The following is a 22,500-nucleotide window of genomic DNA, read 5'->3' as shown; positions in this document are numbered from 1 at the left end:
TGTTAAAATGCTCTGATAACATTATTTTGTATTATTTTTAAAAGCTTTGATTCGTTGAGATCTTAGATACCGATTGATTGCACAAACACTGGAGTAAAAAGTCTTTTGCCAAGCTGAGTCTGATTGTGCCGGCGGGTGGATTCGATCCGATCAACTTGTGTCCACCCGTCGATCCAATTCGACCCGTCTCTTCAAAAGTTGGTGCGTGTTCCGGGAAGTCGGTTTGCGAGGGTCTAAGAAAATTCAGCAAGAATGGCGAATAGGGAGAGTAGAAAATGCCGATCGACTCGAGTCGGGTTGTCGATTTGAGTCGACCCGAGTCAACCCTTCTCCGGTTACGGCGGTTTGCGAGAGATTAGAGCATTAAAGACCATTAAACAAGAACGGGATAAGGGATGGTAGTAAAAGTCGATGAATCGACTCAGTCCGATCAACGCATGTGTGCGTAGCAGACAAGACGCTTATTTCGAAGCTCTTCACTCTGATCAGTTTTCTTAGTTAAAACGTTGCTGAAACCTTGACCAAAATGGTAAAAGACACAGTCCAATCAAAATTTTTTTCTGCGTCTTTTTAAAAAATCTAAAATCCGTCTAGTATAAAGACGGGCGCAAGACGCATAATTTATCTGGACGAACTATCCAGTTCAGTGCGTCTTCGAAGACGCACTAAAGTAGATACTTCGTCCAGACGCATAATGCGTCTTGTGCCCGTCTGTATACTAGACGAATTTGTTTAACAGACGCAGAAAAAAAATGTTTGCCCAAGTTCGTCCCAGACGAATTATGCGTCTCTAGTATAAAAACGGCCATTTACAGAGCTGGAGCTCTTGTTAATAAGATGTATTTACATGTTCTCTTTGTATACCCTGGCGTCATGTAACTTGTTGCTGAAGTAAACTTACCCGTCTAACCCAGTCTGTTCCGTATCTGGGACCAACTCACTGATGTTATCATAAACAATGAAAACAGCAACACCTTGCGAATAAAAAAAAGATAAGAAAATGAAACGACCAACAGAAGAATATAAAAACATCTGGCATTTGTAAAAATATGTCTTCGCTTTTTAAACCTAGAGGAAGTTGATTTGTCATGAAGTGTAGCACTTTATTCTATTTAGAAGGGCTTAATTTTGTTCAGATTTAAGCATCTTTAAAAAATTCAACGTAGCTAATAAACGAGGAATAAAAAGAAGCAATTAAATCCAGAAATTGCAATCAGGCTTGTGACATATCAAGTATTGTGGCTTATTATTCAACACATTGTGACAATGTCCACATATGGTCATAGCGCGCTCAATATTCGTCGTGAGTACTCAACAAAAATCCTGTGATATGCGTAATTTTGTGTCGCGGAGAAAAATAGTAGTTCTAGCTTTTTTTCCTAATAAACATAGAAAATTGTGCTTTGTCATCAATGTGTTGAATAATAAAACAATTATCCTGCTCAATCTTGCGGAATATCGCCTGATTTTTAGCCAACTCGGCCTACGCCCTCGTCGGCTAAGTATCAGGCGATAATTGTTAAATATCATCCACTTTCCTTTGTCTTAGTCCTCTAAACTTCTCTTTTATGTTGAATTTTAATATACCGAAAGTGGCCTATCACACATCCATGCCGCGATTTCTTTGTTAATCTAGGGGGAATTTAATGGTACTTTAAAACACCAATTATATAACCACGGAACGTCATTTGCATTCTGGGTTGGTGCGTTTGAGACACCAGGTAAAAGTCCTTTTGTAGCCATATTTTTCATCGGGAGAATAGTTGGCGTAGTGATGAGAGCAGGGTTGGCACGTGGGTTAGAGCAGTGATACCGCAGTGGTCTTCGCAGGGATGGCGTAGTATTGGCAGCTGAGTTGAGGCAACGAGGAGACTTGTGGTCAAAGGTACGCAACATGTTACGCCCAACAATGTTGCAAGATGTTGCGTTGAAAGTTGCGAGCGTTTGGCCAGGCCTTTATTCAAATACTGGATAATGCCAAAAGATCAAATTTATCTTAACTTGAGAACAATACTTGCAGTTTTGCGTAGTAAAATCCTCCCCGCCCTCCCCCATTGTCGTGCTAAGGAAAAAAAGAAGCCCCAATGGCCGAAAAGGATAATACTTCAAACAAGATTAAATAATGTTCTTTTACCTTTCCCTCTCAGAACTTCCGAAGGTAACGTAATACCCGCCCAATCTTCCTCGGGTGAAAAAAATGGTGTCTCCGTTACTGAAAAAACGAGCGCTTCTTTGTTGTTCGCAGCTACCTTTTGGATCTTGATTGCTTAAAAAAAATCAGAGGAAATTTTCATTTAGGGAGGGTACCTTTGTCAAGTTCATACTGGCGCTAGGTTTTACAGCAATGCTTTTTTTGGCCTTCTTTAATGCATGACATTTGCACTGATTTAATTGATGGAGATCACGCATGGGGGGAACTTTCGAACGTGTCAGTAGGATTTTTTATCCAAAACAATTCAAATGATTTCTTGGCTCAGAGGAATAAATCAATTAAAATGTAAATGGGTACCTGGAAATGAAATTGTGGTAATGTTACTTTCAATTTAAACAAAAGCATTTTATTTAATGTAGCTCTAACCAGTTTCAACACTTTGAAGAGACAATCTCTTTAAGAAGATTGGCACTACACACTGTATCACGTAACAGCAATGTTATGGTACCATATGAAACACCGATTATTGCTGAACAAAATGAGATAATTATTGTGACGTAATAAGTTACCTTGGCAACGGGAAAGCCTAGCAAAAAATACCCTATATTTTGGCTTTAGTTGCTCATATCTCAAAAACAAACTCGGTGACCTCCATATTTTATCACTGGAAAGTGACCAGAAGGCCTAGATGAAACTTTTTGCAAATTAAGAAAACATTCTGTACTTCAGAATCAGAGCCTCCTTAAAGGGGCTAGGTCACGCAATTTTAGGCAATTTCAGCATTGGTCAAATGGTCATAGAATTAACTAAAATAACAAAATAACGGCTCAAAACTATAGAAGAACTCAAACAAAACACAGGAAAGCGAAGAAGGGACAAGGATGGACAAAACTGGGGTGGATTTAAATGGATTGCATTTGGGTAAATTTGAAAAACGTCGGCCCACCTTTTTCAAATTTATATCAGTTTATATCAAAATGTCATTTAAACAGCTGGAAAATCATTCTCAGTTGTTATGTGGCCGTGATTTTGCAAATGAAAGACTCTTGCTCTGCCAATTTGACGTTTCAGAGCTCATAACTAACAAAATTAAACAAAATTACCTAAAACAGCGTGAACTAGCCCCTTTAAAAAATCACTGAGTTAAGGTGGCTCTGAATCCGCTGAACAGGATTTTTTTGACTGCAGAAAGTTTCATCTTGGCCTTCTGATCACTTTTTCAGCAATTAAAAATGGGGTCACCAAGTTTGTTTTTGAGATATGTGCAACTGAAGACAAAATAAAGAGTGTTATTACAGGGCTTTCTCGTTGCCACGGTGACTTACACGTCACAATAATGACCGCATCTTATTCCGCAATAATTGGTGTTTCTTATGGTACCATAACATTGCTAATACATGATACAACGTCATAGTGCCAAACATTCTGATAAGAACGTTACTTGAATGCTTTGAAACTGGCTTGAGTCAACTTAAACCATCATGTCTCAAGAGCTTCTAAAATGAATAATGTGTGATAAAATAAGCGAAAAAAAGCCCTAAGGATTATTTTTGCTCGGTTTTTGACAATGATATGTCTGGTCAGATTCCCCTGAAAGATTTTGCGGTTGCTTCAGGTTTCTCTTAGCTCTGTACAAGCTTCGTGTATTCAACATTTTGTTTAAAAACAACATGCATGGCCTCAAAATAGTTGTCACTTGTTTACATTTACACACCAAAGGTTTCTTCAGAAATGATGTGACTTTCGTTTTCCTTCAAATGAATCTTGGCGTACTTGACGGCGAATGTTTCCAATGCTTGGCTCACTAGCAAGAAATTTACCTTCCCTCTTCCACCTCTAAGTTCTCTAGAAACGTTTCCGGCAATCCTAACAGCAACCTGTCGATATCAAGACAGAAGTTATCTACTGAATGTAAAGTTATCTGCTAACAAACATTCTTTTTGTTATCAATGGGTTATAAACTTTCGGGGGGTTATGGGTTAAAAGTTTTAATCATTAGTGGGTCGATGGGTCATTATTAAGAATTATTTATGTGTAAAGCAGTTGTTTATGTAATATATAAAATATGCATGGGCGGCAGATCTGTATCACATTTTTAAACACAAGACCAAGCCGACAATTTGTAAATGTGATATAGATCTGCCGCTCATTGGATATTGTCTATGACTTATTATAATTAAAAGTCAGCATTTAAGTGTTAATGCACACTAGGTATTTTTTGTGATTCGAATTCGGGACATTTTAACAGGGAAAACCGAAAGAAACTTACATATATGAAGAGAAATCTGTATCAGATATACAGATATTGATTAGTAAAACATTTCTTTTGTTTTCACATCATGAATTATTAATGAATTTTCTGATGTTTCTTACAAAATAGACCACTTCCAATATATTAAAATTCAGTCTAAAACAAAAGACACCATCTCGAGGCTATGGGGAATAAATATAAGGATTTGTTTGAGTTTATTCCCCAGAGCCCAGAGATGATGCCTTCTGTTTTGGAATGAATTTTAATATATGAAATTGTCTATTAGCCAGTGTCAAAAATATAATAATACTCTTAGTTTGTCCCTCAAAAATTTTTGCATAAGCGTTGTTTGTTGGAACAAGATAAAATAAAAACAATGCTTATGCAAAATTTTGAAGCGACAAACAAAGAGTATTATGGTATTTTGGTACTAGCTAGTTCATGTTGTTTAAGATTTGAAGCTTTGTAATCTGTCTACTTTTTGGCCTTTTATTCTATGTCATATCTTCCGGCAGTTTCCGACGCTTTAATTCAGTAATCTCAGTCGTTCGTTTGTTAGAGTGGATCCATGCTAGGTCTTGTTACTAAGGAGATATAATTCAGCTTCTTTTCGACCTCCCTGCTTTTCCTTTTTTTTTCCTCCTCCTTAATCATTGTAGTTGTTGCATCTTTGATGTGGCAAAAATAAAATGAACAAAACAAATAAACAAAAAACCAATGGATCAAGAAGAAAAAAGTATTTCTTTTTCTTACGTTCAAAGAGCCCTTCTCTGTAGCATTAAGAGCCTTTATCTTCTCGATGGCGTTTTTCAACTGCACAAAAAAATGTATATATGTGTAAGATCAAATCCACCGGTAAACAGGCGTTTGGACTTTAATTTATTTCCTTAGAACCATCGGGACCAAAACAAATAACGAGGTAGCGTGTAGCGTAGTTGCTTCGATTTAATTTGCTCCGCTAGACAAACACATGTATATCTCAGTATAAGCAACTATGAAAAAAAAAAAACCCCAAAAATCACGCGACTGACGTGGCGGGAAGTAGTAACAGGGCACCCAGTCGCAACAATATCTATAAAAAATTAAAATGCATGACTGTAAGAGATGTACAAAACACGACCTTTGGAAATGGATACGCATTTCTAGGTGCTCAAGCAGTTGTTACACTTCCCTTGGCTTTAGAAAGTCAAGACAACTAATCACTTATTCTGCCGTTACAACCTATCGTTATCTGCAATTTTTTTCGAGAAATTTCCCTAGATGTTGAAGGATTCAACCGGGGCAACATTTAATTATCCAAAATTCACTTACAATTCAGGGGGCGAGTGGTTCATGCCTTTTTTTAAATACTGTATTGTACCTTTTCCATAGCTGTCTCCTGCTGGGGCGTATACATGTAAATGCTTGTTGCTACGCTTACACCGGAAGTAGCTGTCGTTAAAGCCTCTGGCGAATGAATGATTGATACTGTCGCTGACGTAAGCGACAGAGCTGTATCGATATTCAGACTGGTCGATGGAGTGGAAAATCCATTGCTGGTGCTTATTCCTTCAGTTCTAGTCACTGATGTTGTCAACGATGTTGCTTTTGATGGTACTAACATCGATGTTGATGTTGCTACGCTTACACCGGAAGTAGTTGTCGTTAAAGCCTCTGACGAATCAATGGTTGGTACTGTCGCTGACGTAAGCGACAGAGCTGTATCGATATTCAGACTGGTCGATGGAGTGGAAAATCCATTGCTGGTGCTTATTCCTTCAGTTCTAGTCACTGATGTTGTCAACGATGTTGCTTTTGATGGTACTAACATCGATGTTGATGTTGCTACGCTTACACCGGAAGTAGTTGTCGTAAAAGCCTCTGACGAATCAATGGTTGGTACTGTCGTTGACGTAAGCGACAGAGCTGTATCGATATTCAGACTGGTCGATGGAGTGGAAAATCCATTGCTGGTGCTTATTCCTTCAGTTCTAGTCACTGATGTTGTCAACGATGTTGCTTTTGATGGTACTAACATCGATGTTGATGTTGCTACGCTTACACCGGAAGTAGTTGTCGTTAAAGCCTCTGACGAATCAATGGTTGGTACTGTCGTTGACGTAAGCGACAGAGCTGCATCGATATTCAGACTGGTCGATGGAGTGGAAAATCCATTGCTGGTGCTTATTCCTTCAGTTCTAGTCACTGATGTTGTCAACGATGTTGCTTTTGATGGTACTAACATCGATGTTGATGTTGCTACGCTTACACCGGAAGTAGTTGTCGTTAAAGCCTCTGACGAATCAATGGTTGGTACTGTCGTTGACGTAAGCGACAGAGCTGTATCGATATTCAGACTGGTCGATGGAGTGGAAAATCCATTGCTGGTGCTTATTCCTTCAGTTCTAGTCACTGATGTTGTCAACGATGTTGCTTTTGATGGTACTAACATCGATGTTGATGTTGCTATGCTTACACCGTAAGTAGTTGTCGTTAAAGCCTCTGATGAATCAATGGTTGGTACTGTCGTTGACGTAAGCGACAGAGCTGTATCGATATTCAGACTGGTCGATGGAGTGGAAAATCCATTGCTGGTGCTTATTCCTTCAGTTCTAGTCACTGATGTTGTCAACGATGTTGCTTTTGATGGTACTAACATCGATGTTGATGTTGCTACGCTTACACCGGAAGTAGTTGTCGTTAAAGCCTCTGACGAATCAATGGTTGGTACTGTCGTTGACGTAAGCGACAGAGCTGCATCGATATTCAGACTGGTCGATGGAGTGGAAAATCCATTGCTGGTGCTTATTCCTTCAGTTCTAGTCACTGATGTTGTCAACGATGTTGCTTTTGATGGTACTAACATCGATGTTGATGTTGCTACGCTTACACCGGAAGTAGTTGTCGTTAAAGCCTCTGACGAATCAATGGTTGGTACTGTCGTTGACGTAAGCGACAGAGCTGTATCGATATTCAGACTGGTCGATGGAGTGAAAAATCCATTGCTGGTGCTTATTCCTTCAGTTCTAGTCACTGATGTTGTCAACGATGTTGCTTTTGATGGTACTAACATCGATGTTGATGTTGCTACGCTTACACCGGAAGTAGTTGTCGTTAAAGCCTCTGACGAATCAATGGTTGGTACTGTCGTTGACGTAAGCGACAGAGCTGCATCGATATTCAGACTGGTCGATGGAGTGGAAAATCCATTGCTGGTGCTTATTCCTTCAGTTCTAGTCACTGATGTTGTCAACGATGTTGCTTTTGATGGTACTAACATCGATGTTGATGTTGCTACGCTTACACCGGAAGTAGTTGTCGTTAAAGCCTCTGACGAATCAATGGTTGGTACTGTCGTTGACGTAAGCGACAGAGCTGTATCGATATTCAGACTGGTCGATGGAGTGAAAAATCCATTGCTGGTGCTTATTCCTTCAGTTCTAGTCACTGATGTTGTCAACGATGTTGCTTTTGATGGTACTAACATCGATGTTGATGTTGCTACGCTTACACCGGAAGTAGTTGTCGTTGAAGCCTCTGACGAATCAATGGTTGGTACTGTCGTTGACGTAAGCGACAGAGCTGTATCGATATTCAGACTGGTCGATGGAGTGGAAAATCCATTGCTGGTGCTTATTCCTTCAGTTCTAGTCACTGATGTTGTCAACGATGTTGCTTTTGATGGTACTAACATAGATGTTGGTGTGATTCTGGTTATGGTTTCCCTGGTCTGAGTGACTGATCCAGTTCCTGATGACGTCGTTATATCTAAAAGTATTTCATCCCAAAACTAAATCATTTTCTGTTTAGCTACTCATTTCATTCATTAAAACCACTAACATATTTCCTTAGGTAAACCCAGGTAAACCCAACCATCGATTTTTCTAATGACTCGCATGCACCAGTAAAAAGACTCGCTGGATTTTATTCAGTTGATTAATTAACGTAGCTTGCATGCAGACGGTGCATGATTTGACGAGCGTTCAATTCATACACCGTCTGCGCGCAGGCTAATAAAACGCCGCGGCGTGATTTTGGTTAACGGCAATTTTTCAACGACTGCGCCACTTTCACACGAGTAATTTAATTCAGAGACAACATTAGAAACAAAACAAACTTCCTTTTTCGTAGAATGTTCACACTATGTTTGGACGACGAGGATAAATTGAACGAATGGTTGACTTCGATGCAGTTTAGCGTTGTATTCAGAATATTATGATTTCTCGTTGTTTCGATGAGATGAATGTGGCATTTTTTTAGAACGGCTTTTGAAGGGAAAATGTTCAAGTTAAAAAAATTAACGCCGGGTATATATCTTCACAGACTATTTGCTCCACCATTGCTAAAATTGACAGTGATGAAAGGCGAATATCAAACAAGCATCTTTTAATTTTTTTTCTTGTTGAGCTTATTTCTGGAATTTTGCACTTAAATGAAAAAGAGTATGAAGGTCTAATTTGTCTGCTCCTCGTTTCTTCTTGTTTTTCTAATACGATTTTGGTGTAAATCCCTTATATAATCTTCTTTCCCCGAAGTCTTAATGTTAACCCTTCTTATGCCTGAACTCAAAATACATGTATAGACAAATGCGCTTGCACTACCGAAAACAACAACAACAACAATAACAACGTACTCTGTATTAATATTTTAAACTTGTCCTAATCTTTTGTGACCATCAATTTTTGTGCGACCCTGTTGAACCTTCCATGCCGTTGTCCATTCCACAAAAGTTTTTGAAGGTTCATCTTGGGTTTTGTTCGAGTCCAAAACAATCTTTTTTTTTTTACTGTTTCCAAGTATTAGTGAAAAATATATTTCGAGAGTATCTATACTAAGTTCTAAGGAGAATGAAATACACTTGTCCCGTGTCTGTCAGCTCTTCTTGTGCAGCAAGTGATACGCTTCCCAGCTGTTATAAAGCTCTCCCCTCACGAGATTAGTCCTTAGTGACTTAAGTGTGTGTTTGATGTAGGCAAGAGAGGAACTAAAGGATTAGGGAATATAACACATCCCCCGCCATGTCCCATGATAGTTTTTTTCAATCTATTTTAAGCTTCGCGCCATGCTGTGAAAATGATTTTTGTCTCGAAATTTTAATGATACTATTACAATAGACCATATATTGGACTGGAACTAGCTTGCGATGGAGGCTAATGCGGGGGAATATATTAAAAACTATTTGTATTTGAAAAGATTGCCCCCCATTTAGCCTCCATTGCAAGCTAGTTCCAGTCCAACACTGAGAATACGAATATGGTCTATTAACCAATCTGGCCTCGTTTGTTCAAAGGTGGATAACGCTATCCACCGGATAAATCACTATGCAGGGGATAAACACTAGCGAAACCAATTGAGTTATCCAGTGGATAGTGATTTATCCAGTGGATAGCGCTACGCACCCTTCGAACAACTGGGGCCAGGTGTCTTCCCTAAAATACATCAATCTAGATTGAAAAATAATATCATTGAAGGGGCCCATGTATGGTGGATGTGTTCCATCCTCTCATCCTGTCTTGTTGTAGGATAAAGGAAACCGTTACCCTGTTCACAGATGTAAAGGTGGACTTGATCACCTCTCTTTGTTTTGACTTTGTGGCCGCCATCATTGATATCGATGAATTCTTTCAGGAGCAAAGAAAGCTCTTCGAATCTTAGAGAAAGCTCTCCGGAGCTCAAAGGAAGCTTTTCAAAGCTCAGAGGGCTTCCCGGAGATCAAAGAAAGCACCTCGGAGCCGAAAAATGAAAGCTCAGAGAAAGAACGCTACTCGGTGTTCAAAGAATTTAGTTCTTCGGAGGCCACCCTAGCGAGCCCAGAGTTTAGAGAACACCTTTCTGAGTTTAATTATGGATCCGTGAAAGAAACTTCATTTCCCAAACAGGGGCAATGTTTGAAAGTCACATATGATAGAAAATTCCCCTTTTTAAAGACCCGAAGTGATAATCAAGGTGATTTAGCCTTAAATGGCACATTTTGGTTTACTGTTAGAACTTCCTATGGAGCCTGTAGTTGTAGAGAGTCTTCCAGGATACCGGTGAAAAAAACGTCAAGCAATTATAAGGAAAGGAAAAACGAGAAATAAAGTCCGGAAGGTCATTAAAAATTGTATTCCTGTATCATCGCGTTTATACCAGCTAGATGTTGTGTTTATAGTTTGGCATCAGAGATTCATTTGCATAATACTAGGTATGCTGCAAATCAAGACTTCTTTAAGCCATCAGTAGGCACTAATTATGGCATACCTGCATTTAAATTTTCCGCAGTTTAAAAAAATGGGAATCTGTCCCACCAGAACCCAAACTTTTCCCATCGATACCCTATAAAAAGCACTACAAAAGTTCTAATGACCACTCAAAACTGATCATAGCTCATTGGCTACTTTGGTCACTGTTAATTATTGTCTCGACTGGCTAATTTTCTGTCACGGTACTGTACTTTTTTTTTCTGTAATGATTGTATAGTGTCCTATGTCTAGTTTTCTGTAACACTGTACAATAAACTTGAACTTGAACTTTGAGTGTTTTTTTTCTCAAAAATTTCAATTCGACGCTTAATCATCGTAATACTACAGAAATGAAAACAACCGATGGCCTTAGCTGGAAGAACTTGAAGGGAAATCATTTGGCATTGTAGTAATGTCACAAACTTAACCAAACATGTAAAGGTTATTAGCCAGCCATAGAAATCAGTATCCACCAATACTTCTCAATCAAGGTTGGTCACTAAATCATTCATTATAAGCCGTTGAGCAACTGTGGTCCACCGAGGCTTTAGCAGCATTGCATCTACATCTACAAGTTCCTTTGACTTATAGCTGTTTCTGCTAATAGGTGCCCTCGTCCACCATTAGTATTTTTGACATACTGCGCCCCAGCCGGCCAAACACATGGCAGACCACAACACCGGAAACCCTGTACCCTAATCTTTGCGACTAATGTGTCGCTTTTTTGATATCCCACAGTTATAAACAGTGATTTGTCCTTTTGCCACAAAGAAATGACTAAAATTTAAAACAGAAAGGGATTGGGCTGTTGCACAAATAAATGGAAACACAATTAGTTTTACGAATAGCATGCAATTGTCCTATGGAACATCATTTGAGCCACCTTCAACAACAAAAACACTGGTCTTGCCCATTATCACACAACTGCCATGCCATTGAATGTTAATACATATGCAAATAGCGTTATTGAAAGTTCGTTCGCGTTAATGAAGTTCATGGAAATACTAATAAACGTATCATTTGCCGTGTAGTTTCAACTGTTGACGTAAATGAATGTATATTCTGCGTAAATGAACAGCAAAAGGTGTAATAACTTCTATTCGCTTTGTGTCATCTCTTAGTCCCCTAAGACTGGTGCGTATGAGGTGTTTTGTAGAGTTACTCCTTTACGCCTTGATGAAACAATGCAATAGTTGCTAATTACACGTTGAGTATAAAGTTGATCGGACGAGACGGAGGAAAAAAACAAAAGAATACCTCGGGAGTAGCATGTTGGCTCATTCTTGAAGCAATCCTGTATACAGCTGGTTGTGTTGAAACATGCTTCTGTGTCTTAATAAAGACAAAAATAGCTTCTATTAGATGGAGATAAACACATGCAAAATAAATAAATGTAAACTTTGTATAGTCCAATAGATAAACAACAAATCGCAATTGCCAAACTGTAAAATTTGCAACACAGATTGAGAAGCCCACATGGTCACAGCTATGGGGGCCCTAACTACGAAGCAGACCGCCGAGAAAACCATATTGGGTAACCGTGCATTTTTCAGAGATGATTAAGCTTCAATTTGGAAATGAACGCCATACATTGCTTTCAGGAGATTGCTTTGTATTTTAACTCTTTCACAAATATTGTTGATTAATATTATTAAATGCGTGGTTACCTCCAATTTTCTTGTTTGATTTCAGTCTATCACACTTGTTAAGATCTGCTTTTCCCGCATATTCATTATCCGGGAAAAATACCTTTGAATTAGAAAGCACCATCCTTAATTAACCACTCCCCATGTGGGCTTTTCAGGGCTAACGAAACAATCAACGAAACGACAGAACAGGCCCTAGTTTTTGCAAGGCCGGATAACTTTATCCTGGAAATTAACACTATCCGACAGTTTCAATCTGAAGTGCCAACATTTCAGTATGGCTCATGCAACTGTGAAGATGCACACTGTAAGCACATCTTAGTAAAGGCGTGTACAAAAAGTTTGGAAATTACTAAACAACCAAACAGCGAAACACCGAAACGAAGCACCAAAACACCATGTATGACCCCACCATACATTGAATACTAACCGACAAAGGTTGGATTTGAGGCCTAATTAGGCCTAAAACGTTATTGCTCCTAATCTCAGAATCTGAATCCTAATCTTAATCTCAAGAATGAACTAGGAGCAACATCGTTTTAGGCCTAATTAGGCCTAAAACGATATTTAATCTCAAATCCAACCTTTCTCGGTTAGTATTCAGTGTATGGTAGGGTCATACATGGTGTTTTGGAGCTTCTTTTCGGTGTTTTGGTGTTTCGCTGTTTTGTGGTTTAGTAATGCCCCACTGGATTTGGTACAACTGGAGCCAGAACAATATACAAGAACGGTTACGAATGCCACCTGACCGGAGGCAAACCAGTTGGATGTTTACTAGTGCAGCTGAGAAGTTAAACCAGAATGAAATGTAACGAGTGGCCAGAACTGGTCTTGAACTCGATTATCTACGGATCTCAAGACAAACGCCTTACGACCCAAACCGATAGGCCGCACTACAACACGTTTACCTTAAGGACGTTCGCGCCAATTGTGTCTGCGCATCCTTACTGCGCACGCAAATGCACACGCCACGTCATACCCGAGCGCGCGCGCTAAGTAATAAAATGAGAACTGATAGGGCAAAAGGCCATTGCTATAGCTTTGCCTGGATTTAACGGTCTTGGACGTTCGGTGACCCCTATTTTTCTTTCCAGAAACGGATTTTATTTACAATTATCTCCACGTTGTCCAAAAATGAACAAAAAATCAATGTGGGAAGTTCAAAAAAATTTCTGCTCACGGGACATCAAATCCTGCCATGTTGCGGCTGCAAGGTGCGTGAAACTGTGGTCGCTAAATGCGAACTTGATCTTTAAGGGAACCTCACCAGTTGACTAAATTCACTTAATTAGTCCACTTAAACAATATTTGGCAGAGAAGATTTCACTTCAAAGATTTAATTGCAATATATTTGGGTTTACAGACACTGGCCTTATTCGATAACGAAGCCCGATTTTGTCACATTTTGGGTGTTTTTCAGGAAATGTTCTCTCCAAAACGAAGTCGGTGACCCCCCATTTTTTTTACATTTCTGACATAACTAACTCATCTTCTTACAGTGGTAAAAGTTCAGAAGAAAATCAATGTTGAAAAAATTTCGCGCGAACGTCCTCTGGCGCCAGTATGTCTGGTTTACTAATAATATGGGTACCACACCTGGCTATGATTGGCCAATGGTTTCCAATCATTCGCCACTTAGCCCGTGAAGCACTCCGTGAAAGCCTCCGTGAAGCAACCGTGAAGCTCCATCAACCTCGTTCCCAGGGTCCTCTCTCTAGAGGACCCTGGGAACGAGGTTGAAGCTCCATATGTTTGTCACGTGGAAAACAAATATGGCGCCCGAGAGCGGTGACAGTGGCGAGAAAGTTGACACTTCGATAAAGTAATTGTGTTTGGCAAACCAGAAAATTATCGAGCTCTTATGGTTTTAAAGATTTTCGAGCACGGATAGCAACAGCAGTTTGTTTGCCCTTTCTTTAAGGTAAGTTATAAAAGTTACTTTACGATTCCGAGCATTAAGATTATCAATGTTTGCAAATTATATAGTAAGCTTATGATTTCAACAGGATACTCAAAAAAGTCATCGTCGTGAAAGCTTCAATTTTCTGCAAGTTTCTCACACTGAGGAGAGAAATTGTTCCATTCTCGCTGGCCCGAACAGTAAAATTATTTTCCTCGTTCGTGAACTTGTAGAGAATTTCAAAGCTAAACATCTGAAACATAATTGCGGTCATTAGCGCATTGTTTACTACTGTTCGTAAAGTTTAAACCACCCAAAACCATCTTCAGAATGCCCCAGCTCATTTTTCTTTCATTCGGATGAAAATAATCTCCGGTTGAAATATCATACGTCGTTCGTATTGTCGCACATTTTAATCACCGGATCACCATTTTTTAATCATCTCTTAATGCTCACTGCAAAATATAGCATATTATGTAGCATACTTGCCTGTAAAAGCTTCCCTTTTAATAGTGAAAAAAAAGTGGAATTGAACCGTAAATCTATACCTTGCATAAACAAGTGGAAACCTTTCACTGAGATTTGTTTTTAGGCTAAACTTTTGCTATCTCGATGTATTTATTTGTTAGCTCGGCTTTGTGGCTTTGTACGTGTGCTTATGATAGTGAATCAATTGGTTCTTCGCCCCATGTAAGGTAATCCAAGAGAGTCTTGGATTCCGGATTCTATAAGTGGCTGGATTCCAGATTTCAAAATTCTATTTTCTGGTTTTCAACGTTTCCTTTGTACTTTTTAATTAGAATTTCTGTAAAAGGTATGGAAACGCTGTCACCTTCGAATATAATTTTGATCACAGAAACACTTTAGTAAGTGTTCGCACAACCACCGCTTGTTGAGCAGAAAACACGAATAGAACAAACAACGACAACTCCACAGACCTGCAACGTTTCCATTCGCTCCCCGCTTTTTTCTTTTTCTTGGTTGTCCTCCTGTATATACATCTGAAAGATAGTTAGCTCATAATTCTGATCATGATAAAAACAGACAGATATAGCTGCTCGAGGTTTTAGATTTCTGTTTCACACGTTCTGATCTATTCAAGAGTTTTGAAGCAAGCAACCATGGACAATGTTCCTGTCGGTGTACGTTGGATCAGGGTCTTGATCTGATCGGCGTAATTACAAGTTGAGAAACTAAATATTTTAAGCAAGAGCCGATACAACGTAGATTTGATTTTAGCGATGTACTATATTTCGGCTGGCCAAACCAGCCTTCTTCAGGTACATTGTGAGTTTACATTGAATTGCTTCCATGTACATATTTATAGTAAATGGATGTTGACGTAATACTGGAAGAAATGTGATAAAACATGGCAGTTACAACGAATTTGAATTCAAATACTAAGAGTAACGGAAAAATAACGGAAGTGACTCTAAATTAAACTGAAATCTAATACGTTTCTTCGCGGATATTGAGACCGTTGCGATCAATTGTCCTTCCTTTTGAAATTAAAAAAGCTTCCCTGGCCTTACGGATCGAGTAAGGCCGATTTAGAGGTAGGTTAGTGCTTTAATATATGTGGCTTTCTTAAATTCTATGATCTAATTATCAATTGCGTCGCAATAATGAAGATGCTATTTACCGGAAGAGATGTCCTTATGGGAAAAAAAAAGGCAGCTTCTGCAAGTACCAGAAATTGCGTAAAACAAAAGAAACAAAAGACAGAACACACAGCAACTCCGAATGAAGACAAATCGCAAGTGACCAAAACCACAATGCTTTCCGGTACCTGCAGAAAGACCCGAAAAAAATCGTGCCCGAGGTTTTGAGTAAGGCCGACGGCTGATAGCCCTACTCAAGACCAAGTGGGCGGTTCTTTCCATATGGACGGATCAAGATTACCCTGGCCCCAGAGGTTTTTCTTGAGCCGCGAGAGACCCGAGAAGGGGTGAAGACGAGTCGTGAAGCGCGAGAAAGAGAAAAGGCCTCTGGTTACCTTCGACTTGAATATCACTTTCATGCAGACGCCAGCTGTCAAACGCGTCAAATTGATAATTTCAAAAGGGACCAATGGCAACTTAGTAATCACGCGTCCCCTCGGTATTACCAATCAAACAAACCAATCATATTGATCTGTCATGATGTTTGTAAAAATATCAACCAATCTGGCCCTGGCGTCTGCATGGAAGTGAGATTCATGTCCAAGGTAACCAGAGGTTTTTTTCTTTCTCGCCGCTTCACGGCTCTGTCATTTGTATTAATAAAAGCCGTCGTTTCGTTAAAAGTTTCTTTGTGTGGATAGTGAATTCGCTTTCACTGTGTGCACTCTTGTTTGAATCCACTTTCTTCATATTTGTTATTTTTCTTACCTATATGACATCCCGGGAAGTTGTTTACGAGTAACTGTTGCTCTTATGCGTAAACTTTTGCAATAATTTCTATTTGCTGGGATTAGGGCGGAAAGAGTTCGGATCTTGATCCTCATGGTAAAAAGCTGTATCCGTTATTGTCCACGGTTGCCTGCTTGAAAACACCGCTTACGAGCACGCTATTAGCCAATCAAATTTGATTATTTTTCCCGTTTATGCTCTTGCTCAGTGCTTCTTGCTAACAGGCAAGAAACCGACAGGTTCCATTAATAAAATCTGGAAGAATACCAAATTTCAACTAACTACACAGCTTGATCTCTCTCAATGAAGAGGTTTAAAATTCTATGAGGTAACGTGCATGAAGTCACTCTTACTTTGAGGTTGAACAGTCTGCGAATCTTGGCAGATGTAATAATGGCTTTCTTCACATCTCTCAGCTTTCAATTTTGTTTCACCCTTCTTGAACAAAAAGCAAAACCACGTATTGTTTATATCAGTCAAGTTTTCCTCTACCCTGGTGGGAAGGTTTTTATTTAGATACCAGGAATATCCCCATTCGTGACGCCAGCTGAAAGAAATCAGAGAGTATATAAGTCATCAATGAAAAGAAAGTCCTGGTAAGCGAATGATGGGATGTATCGAACAATGATGACGTAGCTGGACAAAAACGCACTACAAAAGGCGTGGTGCCTTATGCACACGAGGATGATTTGTCAGTCAACCGTGGTCGCATACAAACTCTGTGATGATTTTTGCAAAGAAAAAAGCCCCTAATGACAATATGTTCGTAATTGTCTGTCGCTCTTGTTTTAGAATCTCCAATCCTTTTTTCGCAATGAAAATATTTTTAAAAGTGCTACTATGCCCAAATCAATCAATTCTTCTTTTTCTTTGGATTTCACAAGTTAAACTATATTAACTAAATTAACTCTAGTTTTAAGCCTTGATTTAAAAAATACACCTGTTTATTTCTACTGGAATTTTCCTATTTAATGGTCCGCCATTACAAACTTTAGAATCTTGAGAGAGCTGGATCGAGGAGAAAATGACGTCAAAGACTCGCTTGTTTAATTAAGAATGCAATGCGTATGTACGCGGCTGAATAGGCCACTTTCGATATATCAGAAATACGTTTGAAGGAGAGGTTTCGAAGACAAAGACAAAGGAAACTGGATGCTATATTAATATCTTTCACATTAATTGCAACCTGTTTCTATTCCTTTGTGCCTCACTATCAAGCTGAATACTGATACATGTATTTCGAAAAGGGCTTTCAGAGTGTATTCACTCACGTGATCAGTAACCTTGTTTTTCCACAGAAACAAAGGAAAGCGTTTGCATGAGAATAGAGCTCGATTCCCGGAGGATTAGTTAGGAACACCAAAATGGCCACCGTTCCATTGTTTAGGGACACCAACGTCACGTGAATTCGTGAAAACACTTATTAATAGGGAGTGTTCGGGAAATAACTACACGCTCGAAGCTATCTAGAGCACAACAGTCGATTTATTGACACACCCAATTTTCAAAGCACTTGCAATTGTTTGTTCTCATCTGGTATAACAAGCGACAAGAAGACGCCGTAAAAACCTACAAATAAACCGCGAATTACACTCTGAAATATACTACTGACGGAAAGCGAGTTTTTACTCACCATTTGATGAGAATACTGTCACTACAGTAAGCACAAATCAATTCGCAGTTGGAAGTTTGTCAATCAAAATCACGAACCGGTTCACAAAACAAAAATCAGCTCCCGCCACATGCCGGTATATCTTCAGGATTGGCATGGACTAATAAATAGGGAAACTATTGTTTAGGAATAGCCTCAACAGGGAGTTTTAGCAAGGACAACAGCAACGTCAACTTCAACGTCACTTATATAACAGTGCTATCGAAAGTATTTCGCGATTATTCCATCTTGTTCACCTTGAACAATAGGGGGGCAAACTATAATTGAATTGGAGTTTATAGCAACGGTTCTAAAGTGAAGTTAAAAAGTGAACGATTTCCTGATGTATGCTCACGTTGTTGCACTGCAACATATTTTTTGAATCGGTCCGATTTTCATCTCCATGAATCGGTCGTACATTGGCTGGCACATAAGATTGCGCTCCGACGCCGTCGGGCCGATAAATCCGGCCGACAATTGTCACAAATCGTACCGTGTAAACCGGCCTTAACCAATGATATTCTTGCTTTGTGGCGTTTTCGTTGCCGTAGCCTTCGTCGTTGCTAAAATTCCCGAATATGGCAGCACGGGAGTTTCGGGCTTTCAGTCTTTTAAACTCTTGGTTTGCATATATGATAAGCTGCATTTACACGCTGCAATTTTAAGCTAGTGAGCAAGTGACGTCACCTTTCCCTAGATCCAACCCTCTGAGGTCCAATCGGTCAGTTTTGAACGTGAGTAAACGGTATGGAACTGAATTAATTATGCATGGCTCACGTCCTCCACATAACCTCACATTTGTTCATTTCACGTCGTTAGGAAAAGTTAGCAAAAAAATGTACTTAACTGAGAAGAACACGTCGAGTTGAGCTTGTCGGGTCATGTATTTTTGCTCGTTTTAAACTCTAGATCCTTCCCTTTTAGACTGTCAAAGCTTTGTAACGTCCATATCCTCGCGTCCATATCCTCGTCAGTTTCGTCGTTGCTTAGCGCCCTCTCCCCCCTAGGAGAGGTATCTGCACTTATGTCCATTTCTGTCCCATTAAGTCTGAGTATCTGCTACTTTTTTCTAGAATCAGCATCGCTGGATTAATAAATAACTTCACCGATAATCCAGGATATAACAGGATGTTCAGCATTATCGATCCAGTGAACGTGATTGAAAAGCTTGGAACGTAAAACGTCAGCTTGCGTCAGTTGTGGAGATTTAATATTTCGTTTTTTTTAAATCCTTTGCGTCACCATAAATCTATGACATTTTCACGCTCTCCTGAACTACCGTAAATTAGAAATTCTACTTGCGCCTGCTTTTTACATAACGCCAAATGTTTGGGCTTGCTTGGATTCTGTTTCCTTCTTACCTGAGTCCAGTCCAGTATTCCTTGCTGTCATTAATGTTCCCCAAGACTTTATTTAAGCTTCCCGTGTCATTGATTCTTACTCCGCGTTTCCCGTTGTCTTCACACTTACTTTCTATTTCAGTGCCGTTGCACTTGTCCCGACTTGGAAAATAGATCACAGAGCCCCAGGCTTTTAAACCTCAATTAAAAAACAAACAAACAGAGCTTATAATTACTGTAAAAACTTTTGTAAAGTGAGATAAAACTGAACCAATGAAACTATCAGGATAAGATGAGGAGAAGGTATTTTCAGCTTCAACGGTGACTCAGGGATACGCGGAAAAAAACCCGAGTGCTCCTTTGCAGGAGTCGAACCCACGACGTGCCGAATGCTACTTCGGGTGCTCTACCACTGAGTTATTGGAGACTCGTGGAAACAAGGCCATTAATGTTCCCAGCCCATGGAAAGACACAACAAAATATGTGGGGTACAGTGGCAGGGGATGAAGTACTCGCGTTTCCCCTTAACCCATTCATCCTTGAAGAGATCCCCACTGACAAGTAAAATCGTCTGGTGTTAGACAGAGTAAAATCTATAAGAGTCACTCTTAGGAGGGAGAGGGTTAAAATAATCATGGGGTCCTTATCCCTAGGCCACTTAGTGATACAATACAGCTATCCTGTGGTCCCATCTTAGCAAGACAGCTGCCCATTTGAGTCTATCAGTATGGAGCAAAGGACGACCTGTATGGAGCACTTCATCCCCACCCAGTTTATAGCCTGCACAGCAAGCGTTTCCAGTGGGCGAGGAGCGAACTCTTTTTTCGGCAGCGCGAGAATAGGGTGAGCGCAAAAAAATTAAAATGGAGTTGGGAGGGGAGGAGAGGAGAGGAGAACGAACTTCTTGTCTCGCCCTATTTTTCGCGTGGCCAAAGCATTAAAAATCTTCGACGGAAACGCTTGCTACGCAGGCTACCCAGTTCAAAGATTAACAATTAACAATTATTCTTTGAAATCGAGGTGAAGAGTGGCGGAATATTTACCGACATTGAAAAGAATAATGGTTTTAATATATACACACGAAGTGATCTCAACAACACTCGATCTCAATACTTGCGAAAGATAACCATTCGGGGTCGATATTCATGCAACTTTAATGGGAAGTCTCCTTTTTAAAACATTTTCACTGTCAATGGCAGCTCTAATTGAGCTGGTGAGCGTTGCTTTGTTGTAATATGGCCCGTCTTGTTTATTTGCAGCCATGTAGAACTCTCTTATACAAACAATTTCCTTAAATTCCTCTTTTTCCATTTCCTCGATTTCAGTAACCAATTTGTTTTGCTGGGCAAACCAGTCTACAAAATAGAACTACTCCGAGTGTAACAAATTGTTGGCGTGAAATAAGTATCTGGAAAAACGAAGGAAAACTGGTTGGCAAAAATGTACAGTCTTCTCTTTCCTTTGAAAATTTTAGGCCTATTTAAATGAAATTTTGCATGCAGCTGTCAAGGTGAAAACACTGACTATGTAATGAAAATCCTCTCGTGACAAAAATTGAAAAGTAATTAAACTTGGCTCGGGCAGGTTTTGTTTAAAATATTATCATCAGATAATGGTCCTCACGATTTGGTTACTGACATTTTTCTGCTCCAGGTCATGACTCCGACTCTTTTTCGTGTGCTTTGACTTTACGATTTGTTTCCCAGGTGGGCGTTTTAAGAAATCGCTGCAGGGCTTTTTGGAAAATTCGATCCATCTCATTTGTAAGTCGTCAGTTTGTAAGTCGTGCAGGTAGTTAATGACTGTAGGGATTTAGAAAACGACTGCTCGTTGCTATCTCCGGGCTGAACGTTTCTTGCATAGGTCGTGTGCATGCAATCTAGAGACACAGATAACAATGATGTAATGTACAAATTGCTGGTAGGCGAACAAAAGGAGCTAACGAGAGATCTTTTGTTGTCGTCCACCAAAATGGCTGCGATGACGAAATGTGAAAACCACCCATTGGAAGTGTTCACTCATCAGCTGAAACAAGGAATAGGACGTTTTCAACCAACCTCTAGAGACACCAATAACAATAGAGAAATGTACGACTTCTGGTGGACGAACAAAAGAAGCAAATGAGAGATCTTTTGTTTTCGTCCACCGACATGGCGGAGATGACGTCACATGAAACCTCCTACACTTAAACTTCGATACGACGAACCCCAGTAAGCTCCATAAACGACCATCTTCAGTCCCGCCCCGGTCATCAGAGTGTTAAGAAAAGAATTCTGATGAATTCATTGAATCTCCAGATACATTAAGCCTTTTTTAAATTAGCACGCGGCGATGTATTTTGGCCCTTGGTATATGTTGTCTCCCAGTCATCGTAAGCTTATCTACACGTTTCCATTAACAGGCTTCCTCAAGTAAGACTGGCTTGACTGAATTCAAACCGAACAAAGGACTGAAACTCAGTTTATCAGTGTGAGGAAGACTTGGGAGTTGAAACCTCAAAAGAGACACGATCGAGGGCTCCTATCTCACCACGTTAAAATTGAAACAACGCCGGTTCATTGTGTGATAAACATACCCAACACCTAAAGGGGAAAGTTATCCATTTTCTGGGAAATATTGTTTGGGGTGAAGTGAATGTGTTTCTATCGGAATTGATACAAAACAAAAAAAGTTTTTGATATTACAATGATCATCGATGCCGGCAAGATGCAGGATAAATGTAATAATGATATCCCTTTTATTTCCATTGCACCAACCTATCAGCGTTCACCGCTGAAAAATAATTTCGTTTCGACGCCAAAATATCAGGACAAGTTTTCATCTTCTCAACTATGTTCAATCACAAGGTCGAAGGCTTACCGAATTGAGAAAAAGCCAGTTAAACTTTTGAACAGAATTGCGTTTTTATTCGAGACAAACTATATTTAAATGGAGTTAACTGAATATAGTGTAATGTGAAGTGCTAGCTTT

General features: G+C 39.6%; 2 protein-coding genes across 4 annotated transcripts in view; one reads left to right on the top strand and one right to left on the bottom strand.

The window, feature by feature from the left end:
- The window catches only part of LOC138003355 (mucin-2-like), a 35,100-nt gene that overhangs the window by 11,630 nt on the left and 970 nt on the right, over positions 1–22,500 (bottom strand). For both annotated transcript variants that reach the window (XM_068849377.1, XM_068849378.1), the window contains 9 exons: positions 19,552–19,729; positions 16,893–17,086; positions 15,088–15,150; positions 11,861–11,935; positions 5,764–8,150; positions 5,157–5,216; positions 3,867–4,029; positions 2,135–2,266; positions 902–974 (listed from right to left, as the gene is read on the bottom strand). In XM_068849377.1, the coding sequence (XP_068705478.1) occupies positions 902–974; positions 2,135–2,266; positions 3,867–4,029; positions 5,157–5,216; positions 5,764–8,150; positions 11,861–11,935; positions 15,088–15,150; positions 16,893–17,086; positions 19,552–19,729 (3,325 nt within the window). The remainder of the gene's footprint in view (positions 1–901; positions 975–2,134; positions 2,267–3,866; positions 4,030–5,156; positions 5,217–5,763; positions 8,151–11,860; positions 11,936–15,087; positions 15,151–16,892; positions 17,087–19,551; positions 19,730–22,500) is intronic.
- The window catches only part of LOC138003364 (kynureninase-like), a 21,656-nt gene continuing 13,176 nt past the window's right edge, over positions 14,021–22,500 (top strand). For both annotated transcript variants that reach the window (XM_068849403.1, XM_068849402.1), the window contains exon 1: positions 14,021–14,170. The gene's annotated coding sequence lies outside the window, so the exon portion shown is untranslated. The remainder of the gene's footprint in view (positions 14,171–22,500) is intronic.

This window comes from Montipora foliosa, chromosome 5, assembly GCF_036669935.1.
Source record: "Montipora foliosa isolate CH-2021 chromosome 5, ASM3666993v2, whole genome shotgun sequence".
NCBI lineage: Eukaryota > Metazoa > Cnidaria > Anthozoa > Scleractinia > Acroporidae > Montipora > Montipora foliosa.
Note: the sequence above shows the minus strand (reverse complement) of the source record. Positions and strands in the feature narration are given on the sequence as shown.